Source organism: Serinus canaria, chromosome 1A (assembly GCF_022539315.1).
Source record: "Serinus canaria isolate serCan28SL12 chromosome 1A, serCan2020, whole genome shotgun sequence".
NCBI lineage: Eukaryota > Metazoa > Chordata > Aves > Passeriformes > Fringillidae > Serinus > Serinus canaria.
In genome coordinates, this window is record NC_066314.1 from 1,495,288 (window position 1) to 1,520,263 (window position 24,976).

General features: G+C 42.6%; 1 protein-coding gene across 1 annotated transcript in view; it reads right to left on the minus strand.

Moving 5' to 3' along the window:
- The window catches only part of LRGUK (leucine rich repeats and guanylate kinase domain containing), a 45,640-nt gene that overhangs the window by 4,374 nt on the left and 16,290 nt on the right, over positions 1 to 24,976 (minus strand). Inside the window, exons 6-13 of the mRNA XM_050985410.1 lie at positions 21,273 to 21,416; positions 17,809 to 17,889; positions 17,144 to 17,230; positions 15,139 to 15,245; positions 12,466 to 12,585; positions 8,402 to 8,498; positions 5,688 to 5,801; positions 1,600 to 1,801 (exon numbers count right to left, since the gene is read on the minus strand). Of these exons, the coding sequence (XP_050841367.1) occupies positions 1,600 to 1,801; positions 5,688 to 5,801; positions 8,402 to 8,498; positions 12,466 to 12,585; positions 15,139 to 15,245; positions 17,144 to 17,230; positions 17,809 to 17,889; positions 21,273 to 21,416 (952 nt within the window). The remainder of the gene's footprint in view (positions 1 to 1,599; positions 1,802 to 5,687; positions 5,802 to 8,401; positions 8,499 to 12,465; positions 12,586 to 15,138; positions 15,246 to 17,143; positions 17,231 to 17,808; positions 17,890 to 21,272; positions 21,417 to 24,976) is intronic.

Here is a 24,976-nt window from a genome sequence, read left to right on the forward strand (position 1 = left end):
TATTTAAATTTGTAAATGGCGCGCCACATTTACAAATTGCAATTTTTACACCACGGCGCTGTAATTTCATGTGGGGAACCCCCAAAACTCAACAAAGGGAATGAATCACAGAGGGAATCTTTCCAGAAAGGATTCTCCCACCTGCTGCTGGAACCCCTGTGCTGGGAATTTGGGACTGTCTGTGCTGCCAGGCTCTGACCCCCCAGGAGAACACTGCACTGACCTGAGGGCCTGGAGAAGGTTCCAGAATGGAATGATGGAGCTGGGATTGTGGGTGTGCAGTTTGAACAGAAGTGTGTGATACCCCAGGGTGGGAAACTCAGAGTTTGGGGTTTGGAATGCAGGAATAGAAAAATAAAAAGCACGATGGAGGTTTTAGGGTGGAGGCTGCTCCTTCTTCTTCACCTTTCTTCACCTTTTTCTTCTTCTTCACCTTCTTCTTCTTCACCACTTTCTTCTTCTTCACCCTTCACCTTCTCCATGGATTTGGGTGATTTTGTGCAATTGGATAAAAAGTCCCCATTGCAGACATGGGTGTTGGGTTAATGGGTTAAAAGTGAAAATAATTGAGGTATCATTTGTTAATTGGACAGTTGATCCCTAAAAGGCCTTGGAGAGAGAGCTGGGGCTCCATTTTCAGTTTGTTGAAGTGCTGCAGAACTCAGGGTTTGTGAGAGTGTGACAGAGATAAGAACTGATAAACATTTGAGTCCAACAATAAATATCCTGGTTTTAACCCAACCTTGCCAAAAAGCAGATCACCTCACCACCCTGCTGCCCCTCAACCCCTAATTATCCCGAGGGCAATCAGCAATTAGCCCACCTGTGTTGATGACGGCATCGAAGAAGCCGGGGCAGTCCTGGCTGACCTGCAGGTACAAGTCCACCCTGCCCACTGCCTGGGTGATTGGGTATTGGGTTAAAAGATAATTTATAATAATTATTATTTTTATAATAAATTATTATAACTAATTATTATAATTTATAATAATTATTATAATAATTTATTATAATAGTTGGTGAAAATATCTTGGGTGTCATTTCTTAATTGGCCAGTTTAAAAGACCTTGTAGAGAGAGAGATGGGGCTCCATTTTTAGTTTGTTGAAGTGCTGCAGAGAGTGTGACAGAGATAAGCACTGATAAACATCTGTGTCCCAATACAGTATTAAATATAACACAAGATGGAGGTTTGGGGGCACTGCTGCTCCTTCTTCTTCACCCTTCTTCTTCTCTTCTTCTCTCTCTCTCCTTCACCTCCTCATCCAGGGGTTTGGGTGGTTTTGTGCAATTGGATAAAAAGTCCCCATTGCGGCCATGGGTGGTTGGTTATTGGGTTAAAAGTGAAAATAATTCAGAGTATCATTTGTTAATTGGACAGTGATCCTAAAAGGCCTTGGAGAGAGCTGGGGCTCCATTTTCAGTTTGTTGAAGTGCTGCAGAACTCAGGGTTTGGGAGTGTGATAAGAACTGATAAACATCTGAGCCCAACAATAAATATCCTGGTTTTAACCCCAACCTTGCCAAAAAGCAGATCACCTCACCACCCTGCTGCCCCTCAACCCCTAATTATCCCGAGGGCAATCAGCAATTAGCCCACCTGTGTTGATGACGGCATCGAAGAAGCCGGGGCAGTCCTGGCTGACCTGCAGGTACAAGTCCACCCTGCCCACTGCCTCCTCAATCTCCGGCCTGCTGAACAATCCCGTCCTCCTCAGGTGCTCCCTGTATTTCACCTTGTCCATGGGCACCAGCAGGACGCACCTGGGTTTGAAGTGGGTGTACTTCAAGCTACGGACGCCCTGGAAAACGAAGCAGAGGGAAAAAAAAAAATTGGGGTTTTTCTTGAAGCTGTTTGTGGGATTTGGAGCTGAGGTTCTTATCTTGAAAATAAAGCACAGAAAACAGTGGTTTGTTAATTGAAATTGAGTGTTTGTCCCATTTGGAGCTCAGATTATTCTCCTTGAAAATAAAGCAGAGGAACGCAGGGGTTTATTCTGGAAATTGAGGGTTTGTCCAATTCGGAGCTCAGATTCTTCTCCTTGAAAATAAAGCAGAGAAAAACAGTGGTTTTTTTAATTTTAATTGAGTGTTTGTCCAATTTGGAGCTGAGTTTTTTTCTCCTTAAAAATAAAGCACAGAAAACAGTGGTTTATTCTGGAAACTGAGTGTTTGTCCAATTTGGAGCTCAGATTCTTCTCCTTGATAACAGAGCAGAGAAAAGCAGTGGTTTTATTCTTGAAATTCAGTGTTTGTTAAATTTGAGCTGAGTTTTTTCTCCTTGAAAATAAAGCAGAGAAAAAAAGAGGATTTTTTTCTTGAAACTGTCTGTGGAATTTGGAGCTGAGTTTTTTTGTCCTTGAAAATAAAGCAGAAAAAAAAAAATCAGTATTTTTTTTTTTCTTGAAATTGAGTGTTTGTTGAACAAGGAGCTCATTTTTTTCCTCCTTGAAAATAGAGCAGAGAAAAACTGGTTTTTTTAATTGAAATTGAGTGTTTGTCCAATTTGGAGCTCGGTTTTTTCTCCTTGATAACAGAGCAGAGAAAAACAGTGGTTTTATTCTTGAAATTCAGTGTTTGTTAAATTTGGAGCTGAGTTTTTTTCCCCTTGGAAATAAAGCACAGGAAAAAAAAAAAAAAAAAAAAAAAAAGGTGTTTTTTTCTTGAGACTGAGTGTTTGTCCAGTTTGGAGCTGAGCTTTTTCTCCTTGAAAATAGAGCAGAGAAAAAAAATGTTTTTTTTCTTAAAACTGTTCGTAAAATTTAGAGCTGAGCTTTCTCTTCTTGAAAATAAAGGAGAAAAAACCCTTAGGGGTTTATTCTTGAAACTGAGTGTTTGTTGAAGCTGGACCTCATTTTTTTCTCCTTGCAAATAAAGCAGAGGAGCACAGGGGTTAATTCTGTGTTTGTTGAACTTGGAGCTGAGGTTTTTTTTTCTCTGTTTACCCCAAATTATGGGATGGAAATTGCTCTGCAGGCATTGCTGGCTGCCAGAGCAAAGGGGAAGTGCTGCAAACATTTAATTTCATTTAAAGCAGAGCTGAGTGTCAGACTTGCAGCAGCCTCTCTGCAAGTGCAGGCTCAGCGAGATCTGAACTTTAAAAATTGCTGTTAACTTTAATTTTACATTTAAAATCCTTTATCAGCCCAAAATCTACTCCAGATTAGAAGGAATGAGCAGATCTAAATTTTCAGTCTCAGCCCACGGCCTGTAATTAAAATTTCCTTTAATTCTGCAAAATCACCTTTGCTCTGAGCCCTGTGGGGGATGAGGGACTCAGCACCCTCTGCTGCCACCCCTAACTCACAATTATTGTTTCCCAGAGCCCACAGGGATACAAAACTCACCGTGGGATGAGGTTTGAGGTGACAAAAACGATGGGGAAAGAGCTTGAAAATGGCAGGAAAGGGAGGATTCCTACCTGGATCCAATCTGAGGTTTGGGAACAGCCCAGCAGCCTTTGCCCCCTGCATTCCCAGAGGGAGAGCAGGCCCATCTCCAGCAGCCCTGGAGCTGCAGAGGAAAACTCCCCCCTTGTGCAGGATCCCTGCTCCAGCAGAGCCACAGCTGGCACTGCAGGAGGGCTGAGCCCCCCTGGGATGGGACTGTGCCACCACCCTGAGCCACCTGGGATGGGACTGTGCCACCACCCTGAGCCCCCCTGGGATGGGACTGTGCCACCACCCTGAGCCCCCTGGGATGGGACTGTGCCACCACCCTGAGCCCCCTGGGATGGGACTGTGCCACCACCCTGAGCCCCCTGGGATGGGACTGTGCCACCACCCTGAGCCCCCCTGGGATGGGACTGTGCCACCACCCTGAGCCCCCTGGGATGGGACTGTGCCACCACCCTGAGCCCCCCTGGGATGGGACTGTGCACCACCTGAGCCCCCTGGGATGGGACTGTGCCACACCCTGAGCCCCCCTGGGATGGGACTGTGCCACCACCCTGAGCCCCCTGGGATGGGCTGTGCCACCACCCTGAGCCACCTGGGATGGGACTGTGCCACCACCCTGAGCCCCTGGGATGGGACTGTGCCACCACCCTGAGCCCCCCTGGGATGGGACTGTGCCACCACCCTGAGCCCCCTGGGATGGGACTGTGCCACCACCCTGACCCACAGGGCTCAGCTCCTGCTCTCACTGTGCCACTGGGTTGGTTTCTTTATTTGTACCATTGCAGTTGTGTTTTTAATTTTCCTAGTAAAGAACTTTCCCATTCCCATATCTTTCCCTACTACAGAACTGTTATTCCTGCTCCCATATCTTTCCCTGAGAGCCCCTTCATTTCAAAATTACAACAACTCAGAGGGAGGGGGTTTGCATTTTCCATTACTGGGGAGGCTCCTGCCTCCCTCAGCACACACCTGGCTCTCCAAACCCAGACAGGTTGACACCAGCCCCCTGCCCCAGAGGGTGTCAGGTAATTCCTGGCTCTGTCAGTGGTTTGTACTATTTATATTTTAATTTTCCTAGTGAATTCTTATTCCTGTTCCCATAATGGGAATAGGAAATGGGAGATTCCCATATCTTTGCCTGAGATCCCCTCAATTTCAAAACTATATTAATTAATTTCAAATATAAATTGGGAGGGTGACCCACAGGCTGTCAGGTAATTCCTGACTCTGTCAGTGGGCTTTTTTGTACTATTATATTTATATTTTAATTTTCCTAGTAAACTCTTCTTCCTGTTCCCATAATGGGAATAGGAAATGGGAGATTCCAAGCTCTTTCTTGAGAGCCCCTCCATTTCAAAATTACAATAACTCAGAGGGAGGGGGTTTGCATTTTCCATTTCTGGGGAGGCTCCTGCCTTCCTCAGCAGCTCTTTCCAACCCAAGACGAATGGGAAGCGCTGCTGATGATGAAAAAATGGACCAGAAATTGGAAATTCCAAAAGCAGAGCAGCAAAGGGATCCTTCTAAATAAACCAAGGTTGGAAAAGATCATTCCCCCAGGATTGCCAAGGCCACCACTGACCAATGTCCCCAAGTGCCACATCCTCGTGGTGCCTGTTCCAACCCTTCATTTTCCTTCCCACTGCCAAGGCCACCACTGACCAATGTCCCCAAGTGCCACATCCTCGTGGTGCCTGTTCCAATCCTTCATTTTCCTTCCCACTGCCAAGGCCACCACTGACCAATGTCCCCAAGTGCCACATCCTCGTGGTGCCTGTTCCAATCCTTCATTTTCCTTCCCACTTCCAAGGCCACCACTGACCAACGTCCCCAAGTGCCACATCCTCGTGGTGCCTGTTCCAACCCTTCATTTTCCTTCCCACTTCCAAGGCCACCACTGACCAACGTCCCCAAGTGCCACATCCTCGTGGTGCCTGTTCCAATCCTTCATTTTCCTTCCCACTTCCAAGGCCACCACTGACCAACGTCCCCAGGTGCCACATCCTCGTGGTGCCTGTTCCAACCCTTCATTTTCCTTCCCACTGCCAAGGCCACCACTGACCAATGTCCCCAAGTGCCACATCCTCGTGGTGCCTGTTCCAATCCTTCATTTTCCTTCCAACTTCCAAGGCCACCACTGACCAACGTCCCCAAGTGCCACATCCTCGTGGTGCCTGTTCCAATCCTTCATTTTCCTTCCCAGGAAGGAATTTCCCCCAAAATCCGACCTGAGACCCTTCCCTTTGTCCTGTCCCACCCCTTGCAGAGTTGGTGCCCCAGGTGATCTCACCTCGATTTCCATGTGGGCACAGGTGCCCAGCCCATCCATGGCTATGGACTCCAGCGTGTCCCGTGCCAGCCCGTAGCTCTGCCCGCTGTATTTGTAGGTTGCCAGGAATTTCCCCTGGAATTCAGAACAAGGATCATGCCAAGGGAAATATCCCAAAGGGAACAGCTCCCTCAAAGGAGCGGATCGCTTTGGGTTTCCGGGATTTCTCTCCATAAAAAGTTTCTTCCTGTTTAAATCTGTGTTGGTGAGGGCAATGAGAGCCCAAAATCTGCAGTAATGAGCCCAAAATGAGCGTTAATGAGGGCCCAAAATTAGTGTTAATGAGAGCCCAAAATCAGCGTTAATGAGGGCAATGAGAGCCCAAAATCAGCAATAATGAGAGCCCAACATCAGCATTATGAAGGCACTGAGAGCCCAAAATCAGCATTAATGAGCCCAAAATCAGCGTTAATGAGGGCCCAAAATTAGTGTTAATGAGAGCCCAAAACCAGCGTTAATGAGCCCAAAATCAGCGTTAATGAGGGCACTGAGAGCCTAAAATCAGCATTAATGAGCCCAAAAACAACGTTAATGGGAGCCAAAAATTTGCATTAATGAGGGCACTGAGAGCTCACCATCAGTGTTAATGGGAGAGTCCAAAATCAGTGTTAATGAGCCCAAAAATCAGTGTTAATGCAGGCACTGAGAGCCCAAAATCAGCAATAATGAGAGCCCAAAATCAGCGTTAATGAGAGAGCTCAAAATCAGCATTAATGAGAGCCTAAAATCAGCATTAATGAGAGTCCAAAATCAGCATTAATGAGAGCCCAAAATCAGCATTAATGAGAGAGCTCAAAATCAGCATTAATGAGAACCCAAAATCTGCATTAATGAGAGCCCAAAATCAGCATTAATGAGAGTCCAAAATCAGTGTTAATGAACCCAAAAATCAGTGTTAATGAGGGCACTGAGAGCCCAAAATCTGCATTAATGGGCCCAAAATCAGCGTTAATGAGAGCCCAAAATCAGCGTTAATGAGGGCAATGGGAGCCCAAAATCAGCATGAATGAGAGGACCCAAATTCAGCATTAATAATGGTACTGAGAGCCCAAAATCAGCATTAATGAGCCCAAAATCAGTGTTAGAGAGAGCCCAAAATCAGCAATAATGAGGGCAATGAGAGCCCAAAATCAGCGTTAATGAGAGCCCAAAATCGGCATTAATGAGGGCTCAAAATCAGCATTAATGAGGGCTCAAAATCAGCATTAATGAGAGCCCAAAATCAGCGTTAATGAGAGGACCCAAAATCAGCATTAATGAGAGCCCAAAATCAGCGTTAATGAGGGCCCAAAATCAGCAATAATGAGGGCAATGAGAGCCCAAAATCAGCATTAATGAGAGCCCAAAATCAGCGTTAATGAGCCCAAAATCAGCATTAATGAGAGCCCACATCAGCATTAATGAGAGCCCAAATCAGCGTTAATGAGAGCCCAAATCAGCGTTAATGAGAGGACCCAAATTCAGCATTCATTATAAGGTAACTGAGAGCCCAAAATCAGCGTTAATGAGAGTCCAAAATCAGCAATAATGAGAGCCCAAATTCATTGTTAATGAGCCCAAAATCAGCATTAATGAGCCCAAAACAGTGTTAATCAATAAACCCAATAACCCCAGTCTCTATTTGTGGCCCTGGAATAAATTCTTTCTCCTACATTAAACTGTTATTTAATTTCCCCACGGCCATTCTGCCCCGTAGGGGTTCTACCTATAAATTCATTTAACAGCAGAACAGAAAGTCAGAAATCGACAAGAAATTGGGATTTCTTTGTGCCACTTAAAACCCACAGCTGAGAGGGAATAAACATCACCGCCGGCAGAACCTAATCTAAAATGAACATAAATAAATGAAATGAATGAAATAAAATAAAGGAAAGAAAAAACATAAAATCCATGAAATAAAATAAAAATAAAAAATAAATAAAATAAATTTAAAAATAAATAAATAAATAAAATGAAAATAAATAAAAATAAATAAAATAAAATAAAATTTAAAAGATAAATAAAATAAAATAAAAAGAAAATAAATAAAAACTAAATAAAATAAAAATAATAAATTAGTAAATAAAATAAAACAAAAACAAATAAAAAATAAATAAATAAAAATAAATGAAATAAAAATAAAATAAAAAAACTAAATAAAAAAGAAAAAATAAAATAAACAAATAAAATAAAATAAAATAATAAGAAAATAAATAAAACAAAAATAAACGAATAAAAAAATAAATTAAAATAAAAATAAATGAAATAAAATGGAAATAAATAAATAAATAAATAAAACTAAATAAAAATAAACAAATAAATAAATAAAATAAAATAAAAATAATAAATAAATAAAAATAAAACTAAAAATAAACTAAATAAAATTAATAAAATAAAATAAATGAAATAAAAATATAAATAATAAAGAAATAAAAAATAAATACTAAATAAAAATAAACAAATAAATAAATACAAATAAAATAAATTAACAAAATAATAAAAAATAAATACAAATAAAAATACAAATAAAATCAATAAAATATACAAATAAAATACAAATAAAATACAAATAAAATACATAAATCATAAAATACAAATATAATTGAAAAATTAAAAATAAATCAGGTTTGGACAGAGAAGTTGAGTTGACAGAGGGAGCAGGAAAAAAGCCACAAGGACAGGAGTCAGGTACTTACTGCTTGCACCATTTTGTCAAATTCTTCTTCAGAAATGAAAAAATAATCGAATTTGTTCTCTTCCCCATAATAAGCCTTCCTGGTGGTGTGGCAGGGCCTGGGAGATTTATGGGATAATAAAGAAATAATCTGGTTTCAATCCCTCTGGAATAGCAGGGGGGGAAAGTAGAAATAATTTTATTTTTCAGCAGCAAAGAAATGCGAGAAATAGAAAGAGGTGCAAATCACACCTCTCAATGCTGGGTGTTTGAAAGATTAACACATAAATTCACCCAAAAAAGTGAAATTTCATGGGAGTTTGGGGGATAAATCCCTGCCCAGCCCGGGATGAGCTGAGCAATGATGAAATTCCCATTTTTTCCCCAATTCTGTCAGCTTGGGGATGATAGAAAGTCAAATCCTAAATGTGCAAAACCAGCTGGGCTGGGCTGTGAGGTGAAGAAAGAGCTGAAAATTCCAATTTTTAAACAGATGCACAATGGGGAGGGGGCAGAAAATCCTGAAAGTGGGGAGAAAAGTGGGAGAAAAGGCAGGGAAAGTAAAAACTCAACTGCCTCAGCTTCCCAGCAGGATAAAACACTAAAAACCAAAAAAAATCACCCCAAAAAACCCCAAACTACAAATAAATAATGCAGGTGGGAGTTTAATACTGAAGGGTTCAGTGGGGCTGGGTCTGCTTGAAAATCAGATTTTTCTCCTCATTTTTGTTTTGCCTTTAAAGTGGGAAAAAGGCAGGGAAAGGAATTCTCTGTGATCCCATGAGGAGAAACCTCAGCCACCAGATAAAACACTAAAAACCCACTAAAAACCCAAAAAATCCCCAAAAATCCCTGCAAAACCCCCAAAAATCCATAAAACCCCAAAAAATCCATAAAAAACCCCAAAAATCTCACAGTTAATTAATGCAGGGAACAATTAGATACTGACGGATGCTGGTCTGGGTCGGTTTGAAAATCAGATTTTCTTCCTCATTTTTGTTTTGCATTTAAAGTGGGAAAAAGGCAGGGAAAGGAATTTCCTGTGATCCCATGAGGAGAAACCTCAGCCACCAGGGTGAAACACTAAAAACCCACTAAAAACCCAAAATACCCCCAAAAAATCCCTAAAAAACCCCAAAAAATCCCTAAAAACCCTCAAAAATCTCACAGTTAATTAATGCAGGGAACAATTAGAGCCTGAAGGATTCACTGGGTCTGGGTCTGCTTAAAAATCAGATTTTTCTCCTCATTTTTGTTTTGCATTTAAAGTGAGAAAAAGGCAGGGAAAGGAATTTCCTGTGATCCCATGAGGAGAAACCTCAGCCACCAGATAAAACACTAAAAACCCCCAAAAAACCCCAAAAAAAATCTCTTGGAATTTGTAAGGAATAAAACACACAATGTAAAAATGCTCTTCAAAAAATAATAATTAAAAAAAAAATAGTTTGTTTGGTTTCTGGTTTGGTTTGTGGATTTCATTTGTTTATTTTTGTTTATTTTGGAGGTTTATTTTGTTTATTTTTAGTTTGTTTTCTGTTTTGATTTGTGATTTTCATTTGGTTTATTTTGTTCTAGTTGGTGGGTTTTATTTCTTTGTTTCATTTTAGTTTGTTTGTTCTCTGGTTTGGTTTGTGGATTTCATTTCTTTGTTTTGGTTTATTTTCTTTGTTTTGTTTGTTTATTTTTAATTTGTTTGCTGCTTTAATTTGTAATTTTCATTTCTTTGTTTTGTGTTTTGATGTGTGATTTTCTTTTTTTTAAATTTGTTTTGTGTTTTGATTTGTGATTTTCATTTTTTTAAATTTGTTTTGTGTTTTGATTTGTGATTTTCATTTGTTTGTTTCCATTTGTTTGTTTTCTCTTTGGTTTGTCATTTTCATTTGTATGTTTGTTTTAGTCTGTTTTCTCTTTTGATTTGTGATTTTCATTTGTTTTTTTGTTTTCATTTGTTTGTTTTCTGTTTTGGTTTGTAATTTTCATTTGTTTGCTTGGTTTTAGTTTCTTTGTTCTGTTTTGGTTTGTGAATTTCATTTATTTTTGTTTTATTTGTTTTTTTTCTGTTTTGATTTGTGATTTTCATTTGTTGTTTGTTTTAATTAGTTTCTTTTCTCTCTTAGTTTGAAATTTTCTTTTTTTTTTTTTCCATTTGTGTGTTTTCTCTTTTGATTTATGATTTTCATTTGGTTGTTTTGTTTCATTTTCTTCCCAAACAATCTGACAATTTCAATTCCTTTCCTCTCCTTGACCTCAACCACTCCACCCTCAAGAACACAAACCCACATCAAACCCTTGGATTTAGGATTACCTCCTTCACCAAACCCACATCAAACCCTTTGGATTACCTCCTTTACCAAACCCCACATCAAACCCTTTGGTTTACCTCTACCAAACCCCACAAACCCACATCAAACCCTTGGATTTAGGATTACCTCCTTTACCAAACCCCACATCAAACCCTTTGGTTTAGGTTTACCTCCTTTACCTACCCCACAAACCCACAAAACCTTGGATTACCTCCTTTACCAACCCACATCAAACCCTTTGGTTTACCTCTACCAAACCCCACAAACCCACATCAAACCCTTTGGTTTACCTCTACCAAACCCCACAAACCCACATCAAACCCTTTGGTTTAGGATTACCTCTTTTACCAACCCACAAACCCTTTGGATTTCCTCCTTTACCAACCCCACAAACCCACAAAACCTTGGATTACCTCCTTTACCAACCCTCATCAAATCCTTTGGTTTAGGTTTACCTCCTCTACCAAACCCCACAAACCCACGTCAAACCCTTTGGTTTAGGTTTACCTCCTTCACCAACCCCACAAACCACGTCAAACCCTTGGATTACCTCCTTCACCAACCTCACATCAAACCCTTTGGTTTAGGATTACCTCCTTTACCAAACCCCACAAATCCACATCAAACCCTTTGGTTTACCTCTACCAAACCCCACAAACCCACATCAAACTCTTGGATTACCTCCTTTACCAACCCACAACCCCACATCAAACCGTTTGGTTTAGGATTACCTCCTTTACCAACCCCCACAAACCCACATCAAACCCTTTGGATTACCTCCTTTACCAAACCCACATCAAACCCTTGGATTACCTCCTTTACCAAACACACATCAAACCCTTGGATTACCTCCTTTACCAACCCCACAACCCCACATCAAACCCTTGGATTTAGGATTACCTCCTTCACCAACCTCACATCAAACCCTTTGGTTTAGGATTACCTCCTTTACCAACCCCCACAAACCAATCCAGCAGCAATTCCCTCTTTGCTGGTTTTTCCCCATCTCAGGGAGCAGAACTCACCCAAACCTGAAGAAACCTTTGAATTCCCTGCAGATTTTGAGGATTACCTCCTTTACCAACCCCACAAACCCACATCAAACCCTTGGTTTAGGTTAACCTCCTTTACCAACCCACATCAAACCCTTTGGTTTAGGTTAACCTCCTTTACCAAACCCCACAAACCCTCATCAAACCCTTTGGTTTAGGATTACCTCCTTTACCAACCCACATCAAACCCTTTGGTTTAGGATTACCTCCTTTACCAACCCCACAAACCCCACATTAAACCCTTGGATTACCTCCTTCACCAAACCCCACATCAAACTCTTTGGTTTAGGATTACCTCCTTTACCAAACCCCAATCAAACCCTTGGATTACCTCCTTTACCAACCTCACAAACCCACATCAAACCCTTTGGTTTAGGATTACCTCCTTCACCAAACCCACATCAAACCCTTTGGTTTAGGATTACCTCCTTTACCAAACCCACAAACCCACATCAAACCCTTGGATTACCTCCTTTACCAACCCCCACAAACCAATCCAGCATCAATTCCCTCTTTGCTGGTTTCTCCCCATCTCAGGGAGCAGAACTCACCCAAACCTGAAGAATCCTTTGAATTCCCTGCAGATTTTGAGGATTACCTACTTTACCAACCCCACAAACCCACATCAAACCCTTTGGTTTAGGTTTACCTCCTTTACCAAACCCCACAAACCAATCCAGCATCAATTCCCTCTTTGCTGGTTTCTCCCCATCTCAGGGAGCAGAACTCACCCAAACCTGAGGAATCCTTTGAATTCCCTGCAGATTTTGAGGGACAGCCGCCTCCTGCCCCCGGCCACGGGGCCCAGCAGCACCAGCATGGGGTAGGGCTCGTCACAGGAGGACAAAGTGCTGCGAGGAAGGAAAACCAGAGGCCAAAAATCACCTCCAAAAATCACATTTCAGCAGCTTTTCAGAAAGCTTGGAGGAGGTTTTGTCACCCCTTCAGCTCAACCCGACTTGGTCACAGCGGGGACAAAAACTGAGGGGCTCTAAATGTAAAAATAGCACAAAAATCTGTGTTAAAACCTCTTTTTTCAAAGGAATAATGTGATTTTTACTCTGATTTGCAGCCTTTTCTAAAGGGCTGGGCTCTTTTCCAGAGGTGGGAATATTTTAACGAGCAGGATAATTGGAATAAAGCTGGAATAAAGTGAATAAACAGATTTTTCCACTCTCCTGCAGGATCTCGTTGCCTTCTGTGTCCAGTGAACGTGGAAAATTTCTTCAGTTAAATAAAAAAATACCACTCAGATCATTAAAACTTCACTGAACACAAATAAAACCACAAAAAAAGGACCCAAAGTGCTGCAAAAATACAAAATTCTCCATTTTCTCCGTGCTGAGCTGAGGATTAAATCCTCAGATTTTCCACTTCCAGCTCTAAGTGGGAGAATGAAGTAAAAACAGAATCCCACTTGGAATTCCCCAGGTTGGTTCCTGTTCCAGGCATGGAAAAGGCAGAATTCCTCTGGCATCTTTCCTTTACAAGGAATTGCAACCCTTGATGAGTTCAGGCTCAAAATTCAAATTCTCTTCATGGAATTCCCAATTCCCCACATTCTCAGGTTCCTGGGATTTAGGATTTCATCAGGAGAACATTCCCATAATCCTGTCCCTCATCACACTGAGAACTCCTCGGTTCCCAACACTCAAAGTTTGGGGTTCTACAGCTTGGAAGAAGATTCTGGAAAAGTTTTGGGCTCGTTATTCAAATTTCTTTGTCTTTGTGGGCACTGCTGTGAAAGATGAATAGTTTAAGGCCAAAATGGATTATTTTGAGGATTTAAGTCATCATCCCACTTGGAATTCCCCAGGTTGGTTCCTGTTCCAGCCCAGTATTGGGTTTCCATGAGATCCTTTTTGGATTAAAACCCTTCCCATTGTGGAGAACTCTTGGTGAATTGTTCCAAGGATTAATTATTTTAATTACCAAAAAGAATCACGCTTTGAATGGGGTGCCAGGTACCAAAACCCCTCCTGACAGACTGGAGAATAAATTCAATTTCTGCTCCCCGTGGAGCCGTTGTCGCTCTGAGCAGCATTTTCAGATGTCACCTGCACCTCCAGGAGGGAAAAATACCCATAATATTCACTGGTGTGTCACCACACAATTACAGATAAAAACACAGACTGAGAGAGTGACAAAAATTACAGGAAATTCAACGTTTGTGCCGGCAGCACAGGCACAAAAACTTTTGGCTTTGTTGTCAGGTTTGATTTGAAATAATAAAAATATCCCTGACCCAGAATTAATGATAACCTGCTGGAGAAAGAGAGATGCAAATGAACCCCCCCAGTGTGGCTCCAGAAAGGATTTTATAAGAAGAAAAATTAGCCAATTTTGTGGGGTTATTTTAGGAAATCTCCATCCTCGCAAAAATAAATAAATAAATCAGTCTTTGGGGTTTTGTTCTTAAAAGAATTCTCAGAGCTGGGAAGGTTCCTGCTTGTTGTGGATGATCCCAGAAATCAGAGCCACAATAAAAATACAAATTTCTGAGTTACTAAATCCTGGATTTTTCCATCAGGTTACTCAGTAATGAATTCATTCAGCACCAAAATGGAGAGTGGGGCACAAAAGTTGATCTCAGTGCTCGCTGTAGCCAAAATAAATAATAGTAATAATAGTAATAATAATAACAGCAATAAAACATATTAATAATAATAATAATAATAATAATAATAATAATAATAATAATAATAATAATAATAATAATAATAATAATAATAATAATAATAATAATAATAATAATATGTTTAGAGTGTATGCCACCAGATCATGTGGAAGAATTTTCCAAGAATTCTTCAAATATCTCCACACAGCTGCAGAGCAGCAAAAATTCCATTTTTTCAGAGGAGAAACAAGGCTGGGAGAAGTCACCTGGGAAGGGTGAGACTGGGAAAAGAGCATCCACCTGCCTCTCCCTTCTGTGATTTTCATGGAATCATCTCCTCTTTCCAGTAAAACACTGGGACATTTCCCCTGATGGACACGAAATGTGCCCCAAAACCCCCAAATTAAATCATTTTATCCCCAGAGGATGCCAGCAGTGGGCAGAGGAGGTGTTGGCAGAAGGGGAAGGAGGAATTTCCCAGCTCTCTGCTGCCCCAGGGATTTTCCTTTGGGCAAGGGGAGGAATTCTGCATCTCTCAGTGGTGCTCACATTCCATCTGCTCCAAGAGATTGAGGAAAGGGAGCGGAGCCGTGGACAATCTGTCTCACACTTTAGAGGTGAGCGAAGATGTTCCATCATCAATTTGAACCAAATCAGCTCAGCCTCGTTCCCAGGCTGCTGACAGAATCCTGCAGGAGCTCTCCTTGGGAAAAATGTCCCTCTGAAGGTGACAGAATTCCTCTTTCCCGGAGTGCCACCGCCAGGAGCAGCCGGGATGTGAACTCACCTGTTCAGGACGCTCTGGGGCTGCACAGAGTAGTGCAGAAGCTGAGTCCTGTGGTCTTCAGCAGCCAGGACCTCTGGAGGAGGAGCCCCTTCGTTCACAGCATCCACCTGGGCCCAAAATGAGGGCAGGGGGGAAAGGAATGGGAGGAGTGATGGAATTGCTTCCAGGTGCTGATCACCGGGAATAAGGATGGCCTGGTGCTCCTGAGGGACGGGATTGGTGCTGGGATGGGATGGGAGCAGAGATCTGGGGAATTAAAGGGTGGTTTGAGGGATGGATGGATGGATGGATGGATGGATGGATGGATGGATGGATGGATGGATGGATGGATGGATGGATGGATGGATGGATGGATGGATGGATGGGTGGATGGAGGAGGTGGATGGTGGGTGGGTGGGTGGGTGGTGGTGGATGGGGATGGCTGGATGGATGGATGGATGGATGGGTGGGTGGGGTGGGTGGGTGGTGGGATGGATGGATGGATGGATGGTGGATGGGGTGGATGGGTGGATGGGTGGATGGGTGGGTGGATGGGTGGCTGGGGGCTGGGTGGATGGTGGGGGATGGGTGGATGGATGGATGGCTGGATGGCTGGCTGGATGGATGGCTGGATGGGCTGGTGGATGGTGGCTGGTGGATGGATGGGTGGATGGATGGGGATGGCTGGATGGGTGGCTGGATGGATGGATGGATGGATGGGGTGGTGGATGGCTGGGTGGGTGGCTGGGTGGGTGGGTGGATGGATGGGTGGGTGGGTGGATGGAGGGATGGGTGGATGGGTGGATGGATGGATGGATGGATGGATGGATGGATGGATGGATGGATGGAGGGATGGAGGGATGGAGGGATGGATGATGGAAGGCAGAGTTCCTTCTTTCCATCAATCCAACATCCTCTAAGCAAATAGCTCAGTGCCCAATGCAGGCAAATTATTATTATTATTAATATTATTAGTATTATTATTGTTGTTGTTGTTATTGTTATTATTATCATCATCATCAATAATAATAGTAAGAAGGAGATGAAGGAGATGAAGGAGATGAAGGAGATGAAGGAGATGATGAAGATGAAGTTGATGAAGAAGAAGAAGATGAAGAAGACGAAGACGAAGAAGACGAAGACGAAGAAGACGAAGACGAAGAAGACGAAGACGAAGAAGATGAAGAAGACGAAGAAGACGAAGAAGAAGACGAAGAAGAAGACGAAGAAGAAGACGAAGAAGAAGATGAAGAAGAAGACGAAGAAGAAGAACAAGAAGGAGAAGAAGGAGATGAAGGAGATTATAGAGATGAAGGAGACGATGGAGACGATGGAGATGATGGAGATGAAGATGAAGTTGATGAAGAAGAAGATGATGATGAAGAAGATGAAGAAGACAACGACGGAGGAGATGAAGGAGGAGATGAAGGAGGAGATGAAGGAGGAGATGAAGGAGGAGATGAAGAAGAAGATGATGATGAAGATGAAGACGAAGAAGAACAAGAAGAGGAAGAAGAGGAAGAAGAGGAAGAAGAGGAAGAAGAGGAAGAAGATGAAGAAGATGAAGATGAAGAAGATGAAGAAGAAGATGAAGAAGATGAAGATATTTAGAGTGTATTCCACCAGATCATGTGGAAGAATTTCCCAAGAATTCCTCAACTATCACCACACAGCTGCAGAGCAGCAAAAATTCCAATTTTTCAGAGGAGAAGCCAGACTGGGAGGAGTCACCTGGGAATGGTGACATTGGAAAAAGATCATCCACCTGCCTCTCCCTTCCATGCTTTTCATGGAATCATCTCCTCCTCCCAGTAAAACACTGAAATTTCCCTTTATGACCACAAAATGTGCCCCAAACAGCCCCTGCAGCAACCAAATCCCAGTTCAGGCAGCAGCAGGGAAAGGTTTCCAGCCCTACAGAATTTCTGGCAGGCAGGATTTTGGGGGAGGAGTTTGCCACAACTCCAAGCCCGGATTTTGAACGATTTCTTTAGAAAACTTCCAGACTGAAATGTTTTTTTCTCACCTTTTCTTCCACCGTGACCTTTTTGAGATCCAGATCCGTGACTTGGAGCAACATGAAAATCGCTGAGAGCCAATAATCGCCTTCTTCCTGAGGGGAAAAGTTTCCATTCTGACAAAAAAATTCTTCATTTCATCCAACCAGTGTGGAATTCCAACCAGCTAAAATTAAATTTGCCTCAATGCATTGCAAAATTAAAGGGTTTTTTACCCCCAAGGCACTGCCCAAAGTGAGCCTCCACTGCTGCAGCAAGAGCTGAGTTGTTCCAAAGTTTGGAATCACAAAATTTAAAAGGCCAAATGGGAGTTTAAAAATGGAAAGGGATTTGATCAGACTTTGCTTAGGAGGAGGAAAATCCTCTCAGGTTATGGGAAATCAGGAACAGTCTGTTGCAGGTACTTTTCCCTGCTGATTTCATTGTGCCAGCCTCAGAAAGGCCAATAAAACCCTGGCAATCACAAGAAAAAATGAATAATTTCGAATATTTTTCTTCTTTCTGGCATTGGGAATGAGTGTAAAATTCACACCAAATTTAGAAATCACAAGGGTTGGGATAGAGTTGTCTTGGATCACTCAGGACAAATGACCTGCCCATTCTAGAGACAGAAACTGAGGCTGAAAGGGTTCAAACCATCAGGTTTGGGCTCTCATTTTTGGCTCTCCCTTACCTGTAGAGGGTTTTTCAGAAGGTTTAAAACCCTGAGGAGGGGCAGATCCTCAATCCATTTCAGCTCGCTCAGCTCAGCCACCTGAGCAGGGACAGAAACAGAGCCCAAAAATCAGCAGCCACGGAAGGCAGGAGAACCAGGCAGGGAAAATGAAGCATTTTAAAGCCTTCTCCTCAAATCTGGGCATTAAAAAAAGCAATTCTACATCACAAAAGGAGTTTTACACCTTAACAGGCACAAAAGGAGATGACTTGGCTGTGAGCTGGAGCAGCAGGATAATCCACACAGCAATTTCCAAGCACCTGCACTTTCAAATGTCAAGCCCTGACAAATTTGGATTTTTATGTGCTGCTGATGTGCCTGAGGGAGGCAATTCTGCACTTCAATTCCTGCTCTGGATGGGTAGTTGTAAAATAAAAATAAAATAAATCCTCATAAGAGTTTCTTTTCACTGAAGTTCAAGTTCATCCTGCAGATAAACTTGGTTAAAAAAGGAGCAGGATTTTTGTCCAGAGGGAAAAATCAGGGGATCCAGAGGCTCCAGCCTGTCTGGTGCCCAAATGTAAAAATCCTCTCTCCATCTCTCCCCCAGGCCCCTTTTCAATCCTGTTTTTCCATATAAAAATCCTCTCTCCATCTCTCCCACAGCCCCTTTTCAATCCTGTTTTTCCATATAAAAATCCTCTCTCCATCTCTCCCACAGCCCCTTTTCAATCCTGTTTTTCCATATAAAAATCCTCTCTCCATCTCTCCCCCAGCCCCTTTTCAATCCTGTTTTTCCAGGTAAAAATCCTCTCTCCATCTCTCCCCGAGCCCCTTTTCAATCCTGTTTTTCCCTATAAAAATCCTCTCTCCATCTCTCCCACAGCCCCTTTTCAATCCCTTTTAGCCCAACTGAACCTAAAAGCCTCCAGATTGTCCCTAATTTATACTCAATCCTTTTAAAGTGCCTAAAAACATAAATCTGAACCCCAGCCTGCTCTAAACTCACTTTGAGATGAGAATGAGCCCACCCAGGACAGTTTTGTTGAGTTAAATGAGATTTGAGTGGATTTCTGCAATAAATCCCAGAATTCCAGCCATCAACAGCTGCAAAATCACGGAATATTTACAAGGGACAACTACAGCTGAACCTGTTGTGCCCATTTTTAATAAAAAACCAAGAATTTAAGCTCATTTTGAGTAGTTGTAAGCTCCATGTCTTAATTAATTAATTAAAACTCCCCTTTAAATTATTCTTCAGCAGGCAGCATTAAAAAAAAAAATTAAAAAATTAAAAAAAACTCAGTTTCAATGACATCATTCAAAGAGGCAAGTTTGGATTAAGTTTTTTTAATGTGCTGTAAGGAGGGGTGGTAAATAAATGAGGCACTAATTAGAGAGTTCATAATTAGAGAGTTTCCTGTCTGCTGCAATTGAGGCACCTTGAAATGTCAACCTGAACACAATAATTTGAATTAAATCCTCTTGCAAGGAGAGAAAAATGACAGGAAATGTTCCACTGCTGCTGTGTATTTTCTTTTTCTTAAATTATCTTTTTTTTTTCACGTGTCTTTGACATCCAAGTGATTCATGAATTGATTTTTTGATTTTTTTTTTTCAGTTAAGGATGCTGGAAGATCAATATCAAAATCATTGTGGATATTTGGCTTGGCATTCAAAATTCAAAAGAGTTGGATGGTGCCATTGTTATTTCCAGCAGAGAAAATTGTGCTGCGTGACAAAATCCACTTTTTAAACAGAGCTCAGAGGAACCTGTGGTCATAAAATTGGGCTGGGAGGGATTAACAACCCCCCTGAGGCCTGGCAGCAGCAGAGCTGTGGGGTGAGTAAAGATTATTCTGGATTAAAATTAAGATTATTCTGGAATAATCCAGGTGGAAAAGCTGCAAACTCATCCCTGCCTGAGCCACTGCAACTCCTCAGGGTGTGAGAGCACCAAAGGGGGACCTGAGAGAAGAGAAAACCACCCCAGATATTCAACAAGGGCATCCACCTGCCTCTCCCTTCCGTGATTTTCATGGAATCATCTCCTCCTTCCAGTAAAACACTGGGACATTTCCCCAATGGACACGAAATGTGCCCTAAAACCCCCAAATTAAATCAGTTTATCACCGACATGTTCTATGAAAAATCCTTTCCTGGAGCTGGATTTGTTGTTTTGGACAGATCCAGGGTCAGGTTCCTCTCCCTCCATCCTCTCAGGGAGGAGCTGGAGCTGGATTTGTTGTTTTGGACAGATCCAAGGTCAGGTTCCTCTCCCTCCATCCTCTCAGGGAGGAGCTGGAGCTGGATTTGTTGTCACAGGTTCTTTGTTGAGGGAATTGGAGGAGTTCTGTCAATGCTGAGGTTCCCTGAGAGGAATCCTAATTATTGTGCTGCTGTTTATAACCATGGTGTTAATTTAAAATGCACTTTTTCCTCTTGGGACAGATGGCCAGGACACAACAGGTATCATTTAAATTGGAATAAAATTATAACTTGGATAAAAACATTAATAATTCCTGTGGGAGCAGTGGGATTCCAACCCCCTCAGGATAAATCCTTTCCAGCTCCCCACCCCACAAACCCAATTTGTTAATTTATCACCTCATTACTGCTCAGGTTTTGTGTTCAGCTGATGGTTTTGTGTCACCACCATGTTCTATGAAAAATCCTTTGGGATTTTCCCTCCTGAGGAGCTGAGAGGCCTCAGGAACAAACTGTGCCCAAGGATTCTCTGCTGCTGTGGGATGCAGCAGGTGGATCTGGGATTGGGCTCACCTGGTTGTTTCTCATCCATGGCCAATCCCAGCCCAGCTGTCCAGACTGGCTGGGGCACAGACAAACCTTTGTCATTCATTCCTTTTCTATTCTCAGCCAGCCTTCTGATGGAATCCTTCCTTCTGTTCTTTTAGTGCAGTTTTAATATAATATAGATCATAAAATAATAAATCAGCCTTCTGAGCATGGAGTCAGCTTTCCCATCTCTTCCCTCATCCTGGGACCCCGGGGATCACTGTCACCCCAGAGGACGCCAGCCGTGGGCAGAGGAGGTGTTGGCAGAAGGGGAAGGAGGAATTTCCCAGCTCTCTGCTGCCCCAGGGATTTTCCTTTGGGCAAGGGGAGGAATTCTGCATCTCTCAGTGGTGCTCACATTCCATCTGCTCCAAGAGATTGAGGAAAGGGAGCGGAGCCGTGGACAATCTGCCCGAGGCACCCAGGGGAGCACTGCAACTCCTCAGGGTGTGAGAGCACCAAGGGGGGACCTGAGAGAAGAGAAAACCACCCCAGATATTCCACAAGGGCTCAGAGGACACCAGGAACCAACCTGGGAAACACCACAAGAAAATATCTCAGCTTTTCTGATATTCCTTCCTTGCACTGCTGGAGGATTTCTGGAGCCCTTCAAGGAGTTTGTTGTTAAAAAATTGGAAATATTCAAATATTTGGTGTTGTTAAAGGAGCTGAGCTCAGCCTGGTACCTGGTTCTCCTCCAGGTTGATCTCCTCCAGCAGGTCGTGCTCCTCCAAGCCTTGCAGACTGTTGATTTTATTGTTGGACAGATCCACCCTCTGCAGATTTTTCAAGCTCTTCAGCCCATCCACCTTCTCAATCTGGTTAAAGCTCTAGGGAACAGAAAGGAAAGCAGAGAAACTGCACATAAACCTCTAGGAAAAACAGAGCTCCTGAGGGGAAAAAAGGAATTATTTGGTGGATTTGAGGACTTTTATCATGGAGAATCCTGTCCAAATAGACTTTTCTGCACATGCAACATGCACATCCTGATGTGTGTTATATTCCTGAGATAAACTCTATGGATGTGAAAATAACATTTCTGAGGGGAAAAAAGGAATTATTTGGTGGATTTGAGGATCCTTTCTCATGGAAAATCCTGTCCAAAATAGGCCTTCCTGCATTAGCCTCATGTACACGCTGATGTGTTAATTTCTGCTGATAAACCTCTATGGAAAATATTATTCCTGGGGGGAAAAAAGGAATTATTTGTTGGATTTGAGGACTTTTTGTCATGGAGAATCCTTTCAAAAAATATTCCTTTCTGCCCAAGCAACATGAACAGGCTGGTGTGTTATATTCCTGAAGATAAACCTCTATGGAATGTTGAAAACAACATTTCTGAGGGAAATAACCCCAGTTATTTGTGGATTTGAGGATCCTTTCTTGTGGAGAATCCTGTCAAAAATAGACCATTCTGAACTAGCCTTGTGCACATCCTGATGTGTTAATTTCTGCTACTAAATCTCTATGGAAAACAACATTTCCAAGGGAAAAAAAATGAATTATTTGTTGGATTTGAGGAGTTTTTGTCATGGAGAATCCTGTCACAAATAGACCTTCCTGCATTAGCCTTGTGCACATCCTGATGTGTCACATTTCTGCTGATAAACCTCTATGGAAAACAACACTCCTGAGGGAAAAAAAGGAATTATTTGTTGGATTTGAGTAGTTTTTGTCATGGAGAATCCTGTCACAAATAGACTTTCTGCACAAGCAACATGTACATCCTGATGTGTCACATTTCTGCTGATAAATCTCTATGGAGAACAACATTCCTGAGGGAAAAAAAGGAATTATTTGGTGGATTTGAGGACTTTTTGTCATGGAGAATCCTGTCACAAATAGACTTTTCTGCACATGCAACATGCACATCCTGATGTGTGTTATATTCCTGAAGATAAACCTCTATGGAATGTTGAAAACAACATTTCTGAGGGAAATAACCCCAGTTATTTGTTGGATTTGAGGAGTTTTTGTCATGGAGAATCCTGTCACAAATAGACCTTTCTGCGTTAGCTTCATGCACATGCTGATGTGTTAATTTCTGCTACTAAATCTCTATGGAAAACAACATTTCCAAGGGAAAAAAAATGAATTATTTGTTGGATTTGAGGACTTTTTGTCATGGAGAATCCTGTCACAAATAGACCTTCCTGCATTAGCCTTGTGCACATCCTGATGTGTCACATTTCTGCTGATAAACCTCTATGGAAAACAACACTCCTGAGGGAAAAAAAGGAATTATTTGTTGGATTTGAGTAGTTTTTGTCATGGAGAGTCCTCTCACAAACAGACCTTTCTGCACATGCTGATGTGTCACATTTCTCCTCACAGAGAAAAGGAATCACCTCTCTCCTGATTAGCTCATCTCCAACTCACCTTGAAGAGACAACAGCAATAGAAAGAGCTCTGACATTTTTTAAAAGCTGGTATTGGCCCAAGGACACTCTTGTCACCATCCAGCTCAAAACTTAGAACACAGAGATGCATGGAAAATTATGGAATATATATCCATAAATACATTGAATTTCCCTCTGTAATCAGGGCTCTGTTTACACCTGTGATTGCAGAATAAATAATGAAAAAATTAAGGTGGGATAGAGAGGAGACAGGCTGAGGGTTGGGAATGTTCCCCTGGAGAGGAGAAGGCTCCAGGGAGAGCTTCCAGCACATTCCAGGGCCTGGAGGGGCTCCAGGAGAGCTGCAGAGGGACTGGGGACAAGGCCTGCAGGGACAGGAGCCAGGGAATGGCTCCCAGTGCCAGAGGGCAGGCATGGATGGGATCTGGGCAATGAGGAATTCCTGCCTGGGCTGGAACTGCCAGAGCAGCTGGGGCTGCCCCTGCATCCCTGCAGTGTCCCAGGCCAGGCTGGACACTGGGATGGAGCAGCCTGGGATGGTGGGATTGGAATGGGATGGGATTGAAGGTCCCTTCCCACCCAAACCATCTGGGATCTGGGACTTGGGACACTCAGAATCCATCCTGAGGGATCTTTGATGGAAGTGGGGGATGGAAAAGGGAAGGGAGACCCTTCCTGGAGTCCTGAGATTCCCAGTGAAGCCCCCAGATCCCAAAATTCCTTCCTAGAGCAGAGTCAGGGTGGGGATGGATCCAATCCCAGGCTGGGAGAGCTGGGAATGGAGGGAATTCCTGGGAGAGGGAGACTGGGGTGGGATTTTGGGAAGGGATTCCCAGACCAGCTGGGGCTGCCCCTGCATCCCTGGAATATCCCAGGCCAGGCTGGACACTGGGGCTGGAGCAGCCTGGGACACTGGGAGGTGTCCCTGCCATGGATGGGGTGGCACTGGATGGGATTTAAGGTCCCTTCCCACCCATTCCATAATTCCCTGATTCCCTGACAAGATTCCAAAATCTCTCTGGAATACATAAATCCACATTAATGCACATCAAGTGAAGGCTGCATTCACTGACAGTGACAGCACAAAAATGTTTAAAAAACAATAATTAATAAAAAACATTTTTCCTGTCAATTCTTCCAGACTTTCCCCCACGAAACTCCCCAAATTTTTGAGAACCAACCCCGAGAGGTTTTTCAAACGAGGCCCCGATTTCTCACTGGCTTCCAGATGGTTCCATTCCTCAGGGCCTCACAAACCAGAGACTCATTCCTGCCCATCCCTGTCCCACACATTCCCAGATGGTTTCTCCACAGGATTCCTCCTCCACAACCTTGCAAATTTTATTTTCCCATCAGCCTCACCTCGTGCTGAAAGCTTGGAAGCCTCATCTCCCCTTAATAAATATTTAGGAATTGTGGAAATAAACAAGGCAGCTGACTCTAATGTTAATCCAGTTGTCTGCCCTTGACATTTTTCCTGACTTTTAAATGTTTAATTAGGTTATTAATAGCATGGAGGCTTCGTTAGACCTCTGGTTAATTAGGGACAGCTCGGAGCTGGAAATGCAAAAAGCTGGGACAGAGGGGCAGAGAAAATTCTGGGAACAAAAGGGGTTTGGGGATGGATCCTTTAAAAGCAGAAAATTCTGGGAAGAAAAGGGGTTTGGGGATGGATCCTTTAAAAGCAGAAAATTCTGGGAACAAAAGGGGTTTGGAGATGGATCCCCCAAAAGCAGAAAATTCTGGGAAGAAAAGGGGTTTGGGGATGGATCCTTTAAAAGCAGAAAATTCTGGGAAGAAGTTTGGGGATGGATCCTCTAAAAGCAGAAAATTCTGGGAACAAAAGGGGTTTGGGGATGGATCCTTTAAAAGCAGAAAATTCTGGGAACAAAAGGGGTTTGGGGATGGATCCTTTAAGAGCAGAAAATTCTGGGAACAAAAGGGGTTTGGGGATGGATCCTTTAAAAGCAGAAAATTTGGGGAACAAAAGGGGTTTGGGGATGGATCCTTTAAAAGCAGAAAATTCTGGG